Raw genomic sequence first — 17,068 nt, forward strand, 5'->3', positions numbered from 1 at the left:
ACAGGTCTGCTTTGTATTACTTTTTAACAAAGCTATAATTTGTATTTCGGGGGTCATTAATTAACTGGAGCATGGATCCTGAAGCAAATGACCTATCTCCTATTGATAATCTCTGTTATTTCATCTGAATAGAACAATAATACCACATACATATGTGTCAACAATAATCATTAAATCTTAACAGTAATTAGTGATTTAAACTTTTTTTTTTTTTTAAATCCAAACTACTTCAGGAGAAAATCATACTGATTTATGTATAAATATGGAAATAAAATATAACATCAATCACAATTATATTAAACAAATATTTGAAGCAATAAGAATTACACAGGAAGCAGCAACAGTAACTAGTAAGACATTTTGTTAAAGCCATAGCATATTCTATATTGATTTAATGTTAGAAAACTACAGTACTAAATTTGAAATGTGTGATTTAGATTTTGTCAGTTTCCTTTATTAAAACAAAACAAAACAAAAATAAAACACTCAAGTTGCATTTTTAATTTTCGTATATTTTACTTTGTATTTTCTTTTTCTGAGCCCTAATAGTTGCAGTACTCCCTCTGTAGTAATACAATCCAGATAGCCTTTAATGCTAATGATGCAAAATCCTAAATAAACAACTTCGCTGTAAATCAAATTAGTTGAGTTTACATAAAAACAACTGAGAATGTCATTGTCTTACAAAACGTCCAATGTAATGTCATTCAGTCCCTACAATTTGGATAATTTGAGTCCCAGTAAAGTGAACAAGTTTAGGTAACTCTAATTTAATTTTAGTAGCTGTTTATAGTAGTTTGTATTATATGTAGCTAAATTCCAGAATGCTTTTTGTATAGTCTGAAAACTACCACTCTCAAGGTCAACACAACCAACTTGTGTCTAGAATTCACTTTATTTTTTCAGTATTATCAAGTATCAAATGGTGTGAAAATATTTCATCAAGCATGCTGGAGAAATATGTTTGAAGTAGCAGCAGCATGTCTTCAATATTCCAGGTTTTCAATCCTGATAGTATTCTTGCATTTTAGCACAATCCATCATGATGCTGCCTTAACTGAAGCTGAATGGAAATAAATGGCTATGTAAAGTCAAAAATGGTCTTTGAGTTGTGTTGTATTTGCATTTGTTTAATTAATCTGTTGTAAATGGGTCTGTTTTCTTCAGTTTGTCAGCATTAATGTGATGCAGTCTAGTGCAAGTAATAAATAAACAACCCGATTGACAGTTTTGTGATTTGTAGCTTTACAATAGCAGTGGCAGTGACAGTGACACTCCAATGATGGGGAAGTGTTTTACTCAAATAAATGGAAGTGTGACGTGCTTAATATAATGTGCTTACTTCATTTTTATTCAGGAGTGCTGTCTCTGCAATTTGAGAGGTGGCGCACTGAAGCAAACTACTGACAACAAGTAAGGCCTGTTTTTATGCTGGAAATCTAGCGGAGAGGAATTACATGCATTAGAAATGTAATTTCTGTTCATTTTGGATAGCAGGAATCAGATTAAATCATTGTCAGAGAATATTAGATGTAAGTTAAATATCATGTCTGAAAAGGCCTTATAACTAATGGGCAGTCACTTTGGCATATATCTTAGCTGTTCTGGAGGGAAACACTTTTCTGTGAGTTCAGGGTTGTAAATGTGTAGTAAAGTCAGTTTTTTGTTCAGACCTGCATCTATCTAAATCTGACTAAAATACACATTTGGTTCAGTATTGTAAAAAACTAATGATTTAGATTCCTGAAAATGCTCTGAAAAGTGTAATGCTACATTGTTTGCTTCTTGATTTTGCAGGTGGGCACATGTGATGTGTGCAGTGGCAATCCCTGAGGTGAAGTTCACAAACCAAACAGAACGCAAGCCCATTGACCTCAGCCAGATACCTTTGCAGAGGTCTAAACTGGTGAGCAAACAGAGGGTTTATCTTCATTATCACTGAGCTCAAACAATAGCTTCATATGGATCACCTTAAATCACTTTTGTTATCCACTCTCATTTATGACTTCTTACCTAAAGATGCAGTGCTTTTTGTCATATAGATAGGGTATCGCTAATACTTAACCCTTCCGCTCCGGTGATCATTCAAACTATTTGAGGTCTGACTGATATAACGTGACTTTTGGTTTGTGTATTAGTACAAATATCCACTGAAAGTATACCGTGTTATACATTTCTGAACAGCTGAGAATCTGAAGAGAGTAACATTTTCACTCAATGATTAAATATACTCTACAATTACCTAGTTTGAATATAAAAAATACGTTTTAAAATGTTCTCAAATTCATCTTTCTTTAGAATCGTATTGGGGCTTTGTAAGATCAATTGTACATGTACAACATTTAAATTTTCAATTGCAAATAAAATACCTGAAGTGCATGCTTGCCTTTGCTTGATATAGCTACCGCATGTTCTGACTGCTGTGCTGCATGTCATGCCATTGAGCAGTCACACTGATCTCAAAATGACATTGCAGTGCGGTAGAAACCCAGGATGGACAATGGCAAGATTTACATTTTTCAAAAAAACTGTGGACATTTGAACTGTGACCAAACCAACTTCAACCAAGAATTCAACTAGTGCGATACCCTAAATGAGTTTTTTTAAAATTCTCATTGCAACTATATGGGCATCCAATGCTTTACAATAGGCTATGATACCGTATTGGGCGAGCCACTATTTTCACATCTCACAACTGCAACAGACTCATTTTTAATATTTCAACCTCTTTTCAGTCCCAGTTTGGGGTTCTGTACATTTTTAGAGGTAAACTCCCATTGGAGAAGCTAGTGGTAGTGAACTTGTTTACTCAAGATACATTTACACAAACTGAACATGCAATGTGCTAAAACAGAAAAAAAAATAAAAAATAAATAAATCAATATTCAGGTAAGATAAATACTATTTACTTGATATTTCCCCTTTAAAGCACATCTACCTTGGTGATAGGGGATGCTATGCTCCCGCTAGCCGCTCGCCATGTCGGCCAAACCAAGCGTTGAACATAAAATATATATATATATATATATATATATATATATATATATATATATATATATATAAAGGCATTAGCTAAATGTATTAATAATATTACAACAAGCCCAGTTTTTATTCTTCATATGACGCAATGAATAAAAAAAGAAAAACTTTTGTTTTGATAGCACACGCTGCATGCTAGTTATACATAAATAATATCATCTAAATGACTATGCATTATTTGGGGTTTTTTGTGGGTTTTTTTTCTCACGGTGGTAAATTTAGCAGTTCTTAAAGAAATCAAAGTAATAATAGCTTGCAGATAGCCTACTGCAAATGTGTTGGTAGAGTGGGGTCTGTCTTTAAAATATCTAGCTACATGTTTAAAATAAAATACACATTTTGTCTTGCTGAAATAAACATATTTAAACCAATTCATATTTTTAAGTGAACATTTTGTAATATAGAAACAAATGCATTTACAATTCCTGTAGTACAATTGTTATTGTTTTAATCCTGTGACAAATACAGTACCTGTTCTACCAGTGACAGTACGTTGTTGTGTGTCATTAGGGTTGCATTGGAAACTGAAAAGGGAAGAAAAGCAATGGAAAGAGCAGTTGTTTAGTTTTATTAGTAGGTTATTAACATTTGAAATACTTTTTGTATTGTGTAGGCCTACAATAAAATACTTTTACAGTTATTTGTAACTTTCTTTGGCATTCCCTAAGCTTTTCCAGTGTGGCTAAAAACTATTGAGTTGTTTTAGCCACAGTGGCTAACTAAATAAAAGCCCTAGAGGGAACGCAGGGATGTGATTTCCGAATGTGAAGGCTTTCACACAGCAAAACTCATATAACCAGTCCCAACAAATAATACAGTTAGGTTTTCCTTAGAAGTTATTCCACAGAGCACTGAAACTGCCTCCCACTGTGCAGATAAACAGTTTGGGACGATAACATTGTTTTCACAAGCGCAACTGACAGCTAAGAAAAGCGCTGATGTATTTTTATTGTTCAGGAAAGCAATTGCATTCCAAGAATGCTAATATTCTCCAGACTTCATCTATAATACACATATTGATGTGAGGAAGAGAAGAGGGAAAACAGTGTGTTTAATGACCTGGTACTCTGTAATGGTGTACTTTTATAGTTAGGGCTTCTGTTTTTTGGTTTTTATTAATTCAATTTTTTTTGGTGCTTATTTTTAGCTATTTTCGAGTTACATGTAAACCGTTTTTTTTTCCTGGGCTTTTGCTTTTTATATACCATACTGCATGAAATTATTTTTTATGGTTACTTTTGTTTTTTTCTGTCACAATATGTATAGTAACTCGACAGAACTTGCCCACTTTTTGAATTGTACCTTATTTTTTTCTTGTCTTCCACATTTTAAATTCCATGAGCCTGTAAGTGTTCCCTATCAAATTGGAATATAGTGAGCAAGAACAGTCCTCTGTAAGAGCAATCCTCCATTTCTTGTAATCTCATTTTAAACCTTGCAAGCATGTCACAGTCCTCCATTAGAAATGTAGGAATGTGCTGCCAATCAGTAGTTGAGGTGGGTTTAAGTGTTCAGAGCGAGTCAGGAAGGAGGGACTTTGCTCAACAGCACTGCACAAAGTGTCAGGTTATTAAAAGAAAATTAAAAATCACAGGGGCAGGTGTCAAGTCAACGTGAATAGAGTAACCATTTCCAGTGTTTTTCCGGTGTTTATTGGATATACAGTCAGCCCTCTTTATACGGCCAGGTAAGGGCCATGGGTAAAATGGGAAATAAAGCGAGGGTGGCATTATAGTGAGGGTCAAAAAATACACCAAAAAATAAATAAACGTTTGCAATAAATTCAATGGTTTTATTGTTTCAGTTCTACAATTATCTCAGTCCATTCTTATAAACCATAAATCTTTTTTAAAACAACAGTAGGTCTACTAGTATAGTCTTATTATCTTTTCCCATGTGTATGCAACATAAATGGTTACTTTTGAGGAACGCTTATGTACTTAGTGTCAAATCACCCAAACAACAATTCCATAAAAACAAAAAAGCGTACGATATGTTTTTACTGTACTGGTCATTTGAACTTTACTGCTGAAACTCTCCCCCATTGAACGATGCCATGTATTTATGTCACAAAGTAATTTAAGCCCAGTGCTTCAGGTAGGCTACAGCATTATCATTTAAGCAGTTCAAAAAAGAAAAAGAGAAAACCTTGAATGTGTATAGGCTTTTTTTTTTTAAACAAAAAGTAAACTATAATGCTGTTTTCACTGATATTGATGCTTTAGTTTAGGTCAGCCTTCATTTGTGCAAAACTTGCACGTAAACAAACAAACCTCATATCGTACATTTTTTAAAATTTTTTTTAATTTTTTTTAAAGCATTTACTGTGCTTTATAAATGTCACTTACTTTAGACTGTGTCAAGCCTTTCAGGTTAAACAAATTAACCCGAGACCTTAGATAAGTTAAATGCAATACATCTTTGGGATTACAGCTGTCTCTCCTTTCAAAAAATCTAAACAATGTCTACCAAGCTTCACAAGTCTGTAGTGGGGATGTTGGTTTAGACCAGAGGGCTCCAACACCGGTCCTGGAGCGCTACTGGGTCTGCTAATTTTCATTTCAACCGAGTTCTCAGTTACTTATATGCACCAATTATTGGCTTAATTAGTCAACAGGTGTTCCAGATCTTTAGCCATTGATGATGTAAAGACACCTGTAAAACCTGCAAGATAGGGGCTCTCCACAGGTTTAGACTGATCCACAATTGTGCATTCATCACCGTCTTCACCATTGCCATCCTCTTCAACTTGTTGGCCCCGTTACCCTGCTTGCACGACATTCAGGGTTCGAGAAAACATTTGCGATGTCTTGCTGACTTGCTTTCTTATTTTCAGATGCGTACATGCAGATTTGTTTCTTTTGCTCTGGTGTAAAATGTACACGGGATCAAGTTGCAATTTTGTACTTTCTGTTTTGCTTTGGGAGCGGGAGAGTTGATGACATTAGTATGAACGTTCAGTTAACAATGAATTTGGAAAGCGTGCCAAAGGTTAACTGCATAACTTTGTTGTTTTAATTGGTCATGATTATTTCATTGGCGCTACAATGAAGTAAACTGCAGTGGTTATATTTACATTTGCTTGGCTTGAGAAGTTGGCGGGTGCTGTTTTTACCAGTGGCGATATAACTGGTAAAAACAGCACTGTTTTTATTTGTGACATCTGTTCAGAGAGAATAGCTGGCTATGCGATGGTGGCATTTAAGGGGTGGGGGCGCGATATAACACGGGACAATTGTAACTTATTTAATTTTCTTTACATCGAGGATGTTGTATCATTTTTCATTGGTTAAAACCGAAAATCAGAAGCCCTACTTATAGTCCACTCCCTCAGTCTATGCACCATGAGTGATTTAATTTTAAACATCTAATTTGTAAGCAGGTATGTGGTAGTTGTCTTTACTCAATGCCATGTAAACATTGCCAAATCTGACCCACTGCTGTATTGCTGTTTCTCAGACGATAAAAAAAAAAAAAAAACAGGATGGCAGGGAGAAAAAAAGATGATATTATTTCTGCCGAACCTGGTTGTGCATATTTATTGCAATCAGGCTGCCATGTAATACCTCAATTAACAGCTTCAGGAAGATCCGGATTGCATATTTATCACAGCGTTATGCCCTTTTTTGACAGAAGAGCCGTAACAAATCCGAAATACATTCAGGGCAGGCTGCAGACGATTAATCTCCAAGGCTCCAGGCCACACTTGTGCATGTGCAGACCAAGCATATGGCAATGAAAGGAAACTGCCATATCAGAGCACACAGAAATAACCTGAAATTATTAAAAAGTAAAATGATCAATTCACAGATATTTATATTGGGTTTTTTTTTTGTGTGTGTTGTTTTTTTTTATATATTTACATTGCTTCAAGGTAGAATCTTATATGTTTTTTTTTAACCGTGGGGAGCCATCACTTGAGGTGTCACTGTCATTGTGTCGATGTACTTACCTTTAAGCACAAAGGTGCTTCATTTAGGAACCATCCTCATTTGTGCATGTTAAGCATATCTGAGTATGTAGGTGGCCAGGCTAGTTTTTTGAAAATATAGGTTGGTTGGTTATAAAAAGTAACAATCTCAATCCTGCTGGTAAAACATTATTTGTCTACATAATTATAAAAAAGCCTACTAATGACACCCATTTGAAATTTAAAAGATACGGTAGGTTACTTAATATGGTTTAAAGGCTTCAAAGAGCACATTAAACTGCATCAGCTTCTCTTGTCCAAAATAATTATTGAATTATTTCCACTTATTATGCACAATTTAAAGGAACATTTGGTCGCTCTTGTTTATTTTAGTCACTGCCTGCTTTAAAATATAACATTAAATTGTTAAATAGGAACTGCAGTGATGGCCCCAGGTTCTTTCTGGCTAGCAATTTGTATTTGACAAGTGAACCGAGTAGTCGCAAGTGTGCTTTGTGTGGGAAACATTATTCTGAAAAGGAATGTACTAACTGCATGGAGAGCTGAGTGCCAGCCATTCTAAGGTTGGCTTACTCCATAACATTCCGCTTTGGTGCCTTTACAGTAAGAAAATAAAAATACAAAAACACCTAAAGGGAAATATTAGCAAACTTGAGAGCCTCAATTTGTAGGTTTGAAAGGTACATCAATTCTGAAAACCGAGTGTTTTTGCAGTGGGTTATTCTAGCTCAATACTAGAGTCAGATGAAGCAGATCTGAGTATTGTACTTCAGGAGAAAATCAGTATGACAGCTGTTCTGATTTCATCTTAGGTTTTAATGGATCAATCTTTGCAGTGGAATTGAACTAATCGATCAGATCTCGCTCAGCCTTAAACTTACTCAATATTTCAATTAACAAAAAAAACACTTTTTTTAAGGTCATTTTTTAATATTTTCACACTTCTTGGTATTTGATATTTTTTTGTCTCTGTTTATTTGTGTGTCTGTACTCTGAGTTAGTATATGTGCCTTACTTATTTATACCTACACACATACTCCATAATCGCAGCTATCGGCCTATACATTAAGTTTGTCTGTGGTAGTGGTACAGAAGGTATACGTGGGTTTGGATCTCAGTTATTGTGATTAAATTACATCTGTGTGGCACAGTGAGGAACTTAGATATACACTAATATGTTGAGGTGTGCAATGGTTATTACAAAAGTAGCTTCAAATTTTTCTCTGTAGTAATATAATGGTGAAGGTGGAGCCAGCAGTTGAAAGGTCACTGCATCATGTGATTTATTTGAAATTCGAAAGTAATCAAAGGTGCCGACAACAAAGGAGCCAATTGTTGTTTTTGATTGTTGTTTTCAGTGTTTTAATTTTCTAAAACGATATGAATTAATTTATATATTTATGTGTGTATTACATTCTGTATAGTGACAATTTGTTTATGATTGGAGTTTGTGTTTGGAGGTGGAAACATACATTAGACATGTACTATTGGGTTTGTTTAGAGTATACAGGCGACATGCAGACTTTCAGAAAAAGCGTGTTCACTTTGCTTTAGTAGCAAATGCAAGTATGCAAAAGTGTACAATTGAGCAACAAGAGAGTAATAACTGACTGCAGTGTGGTAGAACATGAACCTTTTGGAATACTGTCACTTATGGTTTAAGTAGGCATAATCAGTATTAGTTCCTCCGTATTTGTCCCCCTGCATCAGGATTTGTCTTTTCGTGTACAGTGCTTGGAGCTGTAAATGCAGGAGGGTTTCATCAGAGAGGTATACTCATCTGCAATGCATGTAAATCAGTATGGTTATTTGACTTATTATGCCATGTGATTTTGTTATCCACTAGACCTGTATAAGCTGGCACTGTTAGAGTTGATGTGCAACTAAAGTACAACATATTATGACAAACAACAGATAAGCAGTGTTCACTGAAGTTAAAGACCTTCGAAACTGGATATGACACCTGTTTCCACTTGTAACTTACCCACTACATGACTATTTTTGAGATAAAAATATTATAGATCTACATATTTACCATTAGTCTTCATGATGGCTGTAATTTCATAAATGAACAGTAGATTATTTGTGATCTGGGCCCGCAGCAAAAGAAAGAACGAAACTAAGGAACATTGTTGGACGATTAAGAGGTATAAACTGCTTCACACACAAACCCAGTTAATTCATATTTTAGATCTGCATCCCAACAAGATAACACTGGTTAAGCTATAAAAAAAAAACATTTAGGTGTTAGGATACATAGTGTATTCAGATTCTAATAATTGCTCAGCTGCTCCTAATGGAAAAGCAACAATCAAACCAATACAAGAAGTCTGTTTACTGTAGACAGTAAATCAAAGCCCTTGAGTAAAAAGAGTGAGGTAACAACCCAGTTCAACCAATCGCATAATATTATGATGGTGTCAAGCAAGGCATATGTTCCCTAAAGAGTCAAGTCTTATAAGAAAAAGCAACTGAAAATGACATAGAAAAGTAACAGAACAAGTGGAATAATCTTGTGACTCTCCAGAGAATTTACCAGGAGGATTGATGAAATTTGAGATAAAAAATGGCTTGGCATGCATGCACAGTTTGAATCCAAACCAAACAATGAACTGTAGGAGTAGAAATGCATGGGTCTGAATTGCATGCCAAAACACATTCTGAACACATAGCAGAACTGGCAGCAATAGACCATTGTATCTAAAGGATTAACTCAGAGGTCTTCACAAGGTCAACTGTTCACGGTCTGTTTACATAATGGATGCATGTTACTTTGTTTTATGTGTCAACATCAAAAGTTATTAAAATGATGCAGTTAGCGTTTTATGAAGGACTTTTCTATAAACTTAGATTATCAGAATAGCTGCATGCGTAAATGACCACCAAACATGTAATGCCATTTAAAAAAGAAATCTGCTTTATACTTTGTACTTACTGAGCCAAAGGTGAGATCTTAATTTCACATTTCATAGAACATTTACTTTTCACAGATGGTTTTGGTGCTTGTTCTATATCCTGAGGGATACTGTCTCAGTTGGTCATAGGCTTGCTGCTGGGTGCGTGCATTAGCATAACAGAGGCAGAAGTGTTAAAGGAAATAGGAGCTATTAAAATAAACAAATCCCAATGGCCGGATGAGATCCTCCCAATAGTACTCAAAGAAATGAAAGAAGTTATTTACAAAACGCCAACTAAGAACATGCAACACTCTCTTGAGACGGGTTGTACCAACAGAATGGAGAATTGCAAACATAATACCAATCCACGGAAAGAGAGACAAAACCGAACCAGGTAACTACAGACCAATAAGCCTGACTTCTGTTATATGTAAACTTATGTAAACTGCAATAAGATCCAAAATGGAACATTACTTGTATGGTAACAGTATCCTGGGAGACAGTCAGCATGGTTTTAGGAAAGGGAGATGATTTTTTTTGAGGATGCATCATTGACAGTGGATAATTGCGAAGCATCTGACATGGTTTATTTATATTTCCAGAAAGCTTTTGACAAAGTCTTATAAAAGATTAATTCTCAAACTGAACGCAGTAGGAATTCAAGGAACTACATGCATATGGATTAAGAGTGGTTAACATGTAGAAAACAGAAGGAGAAACCTCAAAATGCAGCGAGGTAACCAGTAGAGTACCACAGGGATCAGTATTTGGTCCTCTGCTCTTTCTAATCTTCATTAATGACTTAGATTCTGGTATAGTGAGCAAACTTGTTAAATTTGCTTACTAGATACAGGGAAGCCCACCTGTAACGCTTTTTGGCTAACCAACAGATCGAAACCCGAGGAAAGCATACTGCTAGAGCCCTAACAGCCTTCACACTAACGCCTGCAAGCAGATCTTGATGTGGTACAGAGACAAGAAGCTTGACCCAGCACGCACGTCTCTGTCAACACAGGACAGCTGAGCCCAGCAGCCGCGTCGTATTTCTGTGGAAAAAGACAAAAAATACAACAGAGAAAACACACAAAACAGTAATCAAACAGTTATGTTATTTTAATATATTTTTATAATAAAAAACTAAAATTTTATTTTAAACTTCAACTAAAGCTAGCAGCTTACGAAAGAGGACCAGTAGCAGACTTAAGGCATTCGATCCTGGGGAAGGAGCAGCAGAGCTGCCGGCTTCGCGTGGTGCACAAGGCCACTGAGGGACTACTGAATAACCACGGCTGAGTGCACAATACATGAAGTCATTATTATTAAAACACGTAAAAACAATCGCAATAAGTGATAAACACAAGCAAACAATCAGAAGTAACACTGTATGTCACTTATATGTTCGTAGATCTCTCTCTCAGGCAGTGAAAGGAAAAATTATGACATTTTGAGTGTTAGCAGCCTCTTTTATGCTATCGGAGGCGGGCACGACTGTGTCACTGGCACTACCTGTGTCTTTGGAATATCTATTCAGGTTAGGCCATATCAAAGGGTTAATACCCATGAGGTAATGGTTATATTTTGTACTTGAAAGGGAACATTGTGCATTAATTCACCGATAGCTTCATATTTCTATGTTCATAGGCCAAACATCTTGGCAGAAAACTGTTAAGGACTAGCAGCTACTGATGGGTGAATAATAAATAGTAGTTGTTTCTTGGCTAATGCATTTTATATTTTGTGAATAAAAAAAGCGATAGGCATGTACTATTACACCATGTCAAAAACTACTCGGAAGATAAAAAACTGAATCTGTTGGCATTAGATGATGCAGTATGAAATCTAGCGGATATTGGATTTTCACCACAGAGAAGGTATTTGGACTACAGTAAGAGGGTATACTGTGGTATACATCACTGCTGTATTAGCCTTCTTAAAATAGAGTTTCTATTTTTTTTATTTGCAGTTTTGGTTGGTTTGCAGTATGTACCAGCTTTACAGTAATAGAAGCCTCAAAATGGAGTGTGGTAACCAGTGGAATATAACCAGTTGAGTACCACAGGGATCAGTATTAGGCTCTCTGCTCTTCCTAATCTACATTAATGACTTAGATTCTGGTATAGTAAGCAAACATGTTAAATTTGCAGATGACACAAAAATAGGAGGAGTGGCAAACAATGTTGTAGCAGCAAAAGTCATTCAAAATGATCTAGACAGCATTCAGAACTGGGCAGACAAGGCAAATTACATTTAATAGAGAAAAGTGCAAGGTACTGCATTCAGGCAATAAAAATCTGCATTATAAATACCATGTGGGAGATACTGAAAATGAAAAAGGAATCTATTAAAAAGATCTAGGAGTTTATGTTTAAGAAATGTCTTCATCTAGACAATGTGGGGAAGCTATAAAACAGGCCAACAAAATGCTTGGCTATATAGTGAAAAGTGTTGAAGTTAAGTCAAGGGAACTAATGTTAAAACTTTACAATGCATTAGTAAGACCTCATCTAGAATATTTTGTTCAGTTCTGGTCATCTCACTACAAAAAGGATGTTGCCGCTCTAGAAAGGGTGCAAAGAAGAGCGACCAGAATTATTCCTGGTTTAAAAGGCATGTCATATGTAGATAGGCTAAAAGAATTGCATTTATTCTTGAACAAAGAGGACTATGTGGCGATCTGATTCAAACATTCAGAATTCTAAAAGTTATTGACAATGTCGACCCAGGGGAATTTTTCGACCTGAAAAAAAGAAACAAGGACCAGGGAGTCTCAAATAGATATTAGATAAAGGGGCATTCAGAAGGCACTTTTTTTACATAGAGCTGACACCCATCCTTCAAGAAGCTGCTTGATGAGATTCTGGGATGGGCCGCATGGCCTCCTCTCGTTTGTAAACTTTCTTATGTTCTTATGTTCATTATCAGCCTCACTACCCAGGCAGGAGTAAAGCATGAAAAATTAAAAGCATGAAGCATTAACAGGCTTCAGCAAGAAGATCTGGCTGTGGGTGTAGGGGTCCCTCCTTCTTTTATTTTTTTAGTAATTAAATGAGCATATTATTTTTGTATTCAGTACTAAGGATATGATCCACTGTTTGCCTAATTATGTAGTGACTTTGATAGTGCAGATTCAGAGAAGGAATATTGTAGTGAATACAGTATCTTACAACAACAATGTTTTAGTTTCTATGTACACTGAGAATGATTATAGAAGCTTACTGAAAAGGGTTGCTGATCAATCATCCAGCCCCTCACCTCCCGAAAAGAATTACGGCAGGTCTAATTTTAAAAGATTATTTATGTTTGTTTGTTTTCTCTACTGCCCTGGTAAAATCATTTTAACAGTACGATTTTCATAATCACCATCATCATTTATGTTAAGACATGTATTCTGAATGTCATTATCATTAAGCTCAACAGAAAATATTTTGTTTTAACTAAAATATTTTTTTTTTGGTTTGTTTTTATCAGAATATGTACTTTCTAATTTCCATTGATGCCACTTAAAATAGCTACATTTTTCAGTAGCTTGTTTTTATGGACTACATGTCTTCTAATAGTGGTAAGGTACTGTAACATTGAATTGATTGCCATCTCTGCTACTAGGTTGATCCGGTTCAAATTCAGTTTCTTGAAGAATGCATGACAATATAATATTTTACTAACACATTACAGAATGGGCAAACAAAAATATACATTTATTTTTTAAAACATAGAAGCTAGTGCTTTTGACACTTGTTATTTATAAGCAGTAACCACAAAGGCAAAATCAGTTAACATAATGGGATGTGAGTTCTGTATTGGCACATGCTGGCTGTACACACTTGGGAATCACAATATGCAGGCTTTCTTTTTTTCCCCACTTCCCGTCTTAGGGACCCACAAACAGACCATTAGAAAATATCTTCTGGGTAAGGTGTAACTAGAAGGGTTGCACACAAACTAACATCTGCCTGTGTCTGCATTGGTCATTGGTCTTTTTTATTTTTTTTAACTGATCAATTCTTCTTTAAATGCTTGTTTGACAGCTGTTGAAAACTAATGCCATGTTTACATGTACCACCAGGACAGAACTGAAAGCAATTTGAGATCAGTCACGATAGTTTCGATCAGCAGCAGACCAACAACAAATTTGTTTGATTTAAGACTATAATCTCCAGTTAGGATTGTTGGCAAGCAGAAATTCTCACCAAATGGCTGTGATATGAAGGAGGAAGCTACCGATGAGGGATACAAAAGATCTGTGTTAAAATCATACAAAAATAAGCTAGAATGGATGTCTTCTCAATTAATTGTACTGTCAGGAAAATGTTGTAGGTAGATAAATGCAGTTATAAATGGCAGTAACAAAAGCGTGGAACAACATCTTTAATAACATCTTGTACAACATCTTTTGTAACGTCCGGTTGCAGATTGGATTGTAGTTGGAACCAATGCAACCCCAGTTTGATACTGGAAAGAGTGTTTTTTTGGACTGGTTTTATGGTGCTGATGGAATAGTGGCATAACAAACTTTGTTGGCAGAGGAGAAACCAAACAGACTTCTGAAGTAAAGAATTTCTCAGATCCTCTGTGGTGAATTAGAATAATATTTTATTACAGACATGATTTATCTTTTTAAAAGGGTGTGGGAGTTCACTGGTAGATTGTGAGCAAGAGATGGAGGGACTGAGGTTGCAAACACCACACAGGCTCAGGTTTTATATTTATTTACAACACAAAAGACTCAGATGCAATACCACATGCCGCCACCAGGCTACCAAGCTATCTGCTATCCCCCCTCCCCAACCTCACAAATATCATTAATAAACTGAAACTCTCCCTTTGAAAAGTTCCTATTAGAATACCAGATATACTGTTCTGTAGAGATGAATCTCCTTCTGCAACGACTGGTTGCAGCAGGATTAAGCACGGTGCCAGAGCACAAAATGCTTTTGCTTTTGCTTTGTGTGTTTGTGCCTCTATCCCATTCCTTTCTTTTCTGTGAAATGTGGGCTTTTTTCTATTCTATTTAAGTAAGGAAAGACAGTTTTACTAGGCTAAAACAATTTTAAGCAAAGCACTGCCTTCAGTGCTTTAATTGGCAGATTTTATTAAAAGCTTGAGAGGAGTGAAGGAATCTTTTTTAATAGGCTCTAAAAACTTGAAATTGAAACAGTGTAGGTAAATAATTAATATTGAACAGCTGATATACATCCAAATTGCTGCTGTATACCATGTATTAAGTAGCCTAGGTTTAGGTGATTTGCAGTCCCTTCTCCAGGCATGCTATTGTAGTTACCATTAAAGTGATTTCTTACTTTAAATTATCAGTAACAGTCAGTTGCTTTTACATGTAAGAATTTGCTGACTGCATTTTTATTAAGGACCTTCCTGGTAAGGAATCATCCTTATAAACAATTTGACATTTGTCTTTGCTGGGACAAATATGACAATATTCAAACAAAGATACAGTCATACAAAATTAGAGAAATTACCACATTTTGGTCATGCTCGGTGGAAATATCAAAGGTCAATTATAAGAACTATAGGCCAAGACATTGTTTTATAAGTCATTGATATTGCCAGTAGTTAATTTCTTTTAATGTACTGAACCTTGACCATAGTAAAAAAAAAAAAAAAAAAAAAAAAGTATTAAAGCATAGTAAAAGCATGGTGAAGTAGACGTTGACATTAATAAACATGGTTAATGCACAGTATAACCACGGGAAAGCAAGGGAAAACTGCAAAAGAGCAGTAAATCCACTGTACAGAAGAATCATTCTTTCCTATTGTGTAGGGCACAATTCATTTTTGTTCTGTTTCGTGCCTGGTAACCAGATACTTTGGATTTGTTAAAAAGCTTAGCTCAGTAGAAAGGTACTTCCTGTGTTTTATTTAATTATGTTATTGCCGTGTTTAAAAAATAAACTGTATTTTAATTACGGAAGTCTGACTTCATTTTCAATTGGCAAAATATTTATAAAAAATTGGCATTATAAAAATTATTCAGTAATTGTTTGTGAAAATGAGTAAAACTTGCTGCATAGTGAAAGCACAACAAAATGAATTATGATTTGTTAAGCCACGGCTTTATATTAATATTATGTTTGTATTGCAAACTTGTAAATGTAAAATGTTTTATTCGTGCTTTAAATAATTATTTTCCATAAAAAAATAATCTACCAGTCTTTCATAAGTAGCTGTTGCTGAGATAAATTAGATCTGTTTTTGGTTTACATTTCCTGACACACTTTTGGCAGCTTTTCAGTTTTCAATCATAAACCCATCTGGCACAGTTATGAGCCACTTGCCTCAGACAGACAGACGGTGTTTATCGGGGTAATATATAGCCTGTGCAGCAAGGTAGTAGGCTTGTCAGTACCTGTAATAATTCTTAATTCCTCAACCAAGGTTTTTATTCTTGTTTGGCTCATGGCAGACGCTTGATTGCTGTTAATAATGGCACGTTATCCTGTATTAAAACTGTTATTGTGTTTCAAGTAAAGTACAGTACATAAAGCAACATCCAAAGGCGTTGGGCAATGACACATTATGCAGGAAGCTGTGCCAAGGTCAAGCTAACCTATTGAAGACATGTCTGATTATAATGTTTATGCCATTGTAGCAGAGGAAGATTTTCTTAAATAAAAGATTGTCAACTACCAACTGCTAGGTAGAAACAGTTTTTCATTTGAAAGTGTCCAGGCCAAGATAGCAGACAAATAGTCCGTATTTCTACATAATAAATACCTCAAAGACATTCCAGTTAGTGGGCATTTAAAACAGTTAGAATTATATTTTACATGTACATAGTATTTGCAATGCATACCAGATATATTGAGGGCTGAATAAGCAATATAGGTATTTTGAGCTTGGTAAAGCCCAAAAACATGTTGGATTGGTTGGTTGTTTGGTTGGTTGGTTGGATTAGACCATTAGGATTCAAAATAAGTTTAATTCTACTATGAACAAGGGGTACTTACTTCACTTATGTCCTGTTCACTTGCAGGAATCACTGACGCTACTAGCCAAAGAACTTCCTCTTGATCAGCATCACGTTTGTGTTAAATTATGCAGATATGTCAACCTGCTCTAAGAAAAACACATTATGCTTTAAATGAATATGATCCAGAATCTGAGTTTAGATTCCTGGTATGCTGGCAGGTCTGGAAAATTAGAAAATAGCATTCTGATGCCAAGGGTCGGCACTGGTACAATGGTT

At 35.4% G+C, this 17,068-nt stretch overlaps 1 protein-coding gene across 3 annotated transcripts in view; it reads left to right on the forward strand.

Moving 5' to 3' along the window:
* The window catches only part of kdm4c (lysine (K)-specific demethylase 4C), a 201,143-nt gene that overhangs the window by 139,956 nt on the left and 44,119 nt on the right, over positions 1 to 17,068 (forward strand). For all 3 annotated transcript variants that reach the window (XM_041261791.1, XM_041261782.1, XM_041261773.1), the window contains exons 16-17: positions 1,358 to 1,413; positions 1,798 to 1,906. In XM_041261791.1, coding sequence (XP_041117725.1) covers positions 1,358 to 1,413; positions 1,798 to 1,906 — 165 coding nt within the window. The remainder of the gene's footprint in view (positions 1 to 1,357; positions 1,414 to 1,797; positions 1,907 to 17,068) is intronic.

Source organism: Polyodon spathula, chromosome 1, assembly GCF_017654505.1.
Source record: "Polyodon spathula isolate WHYD16114869_AA chromosome 1, ASM1765450v1, whole genome shotgun sequence".
In the NCBI taxonomy this organism is placed as follows: domain Eukaryota; kingdom Metazoa; phylum Chordata; class Actinopteri; order Acipenseriformes; family Polyodontidae; genus Polyodon; species Polyodon spathula.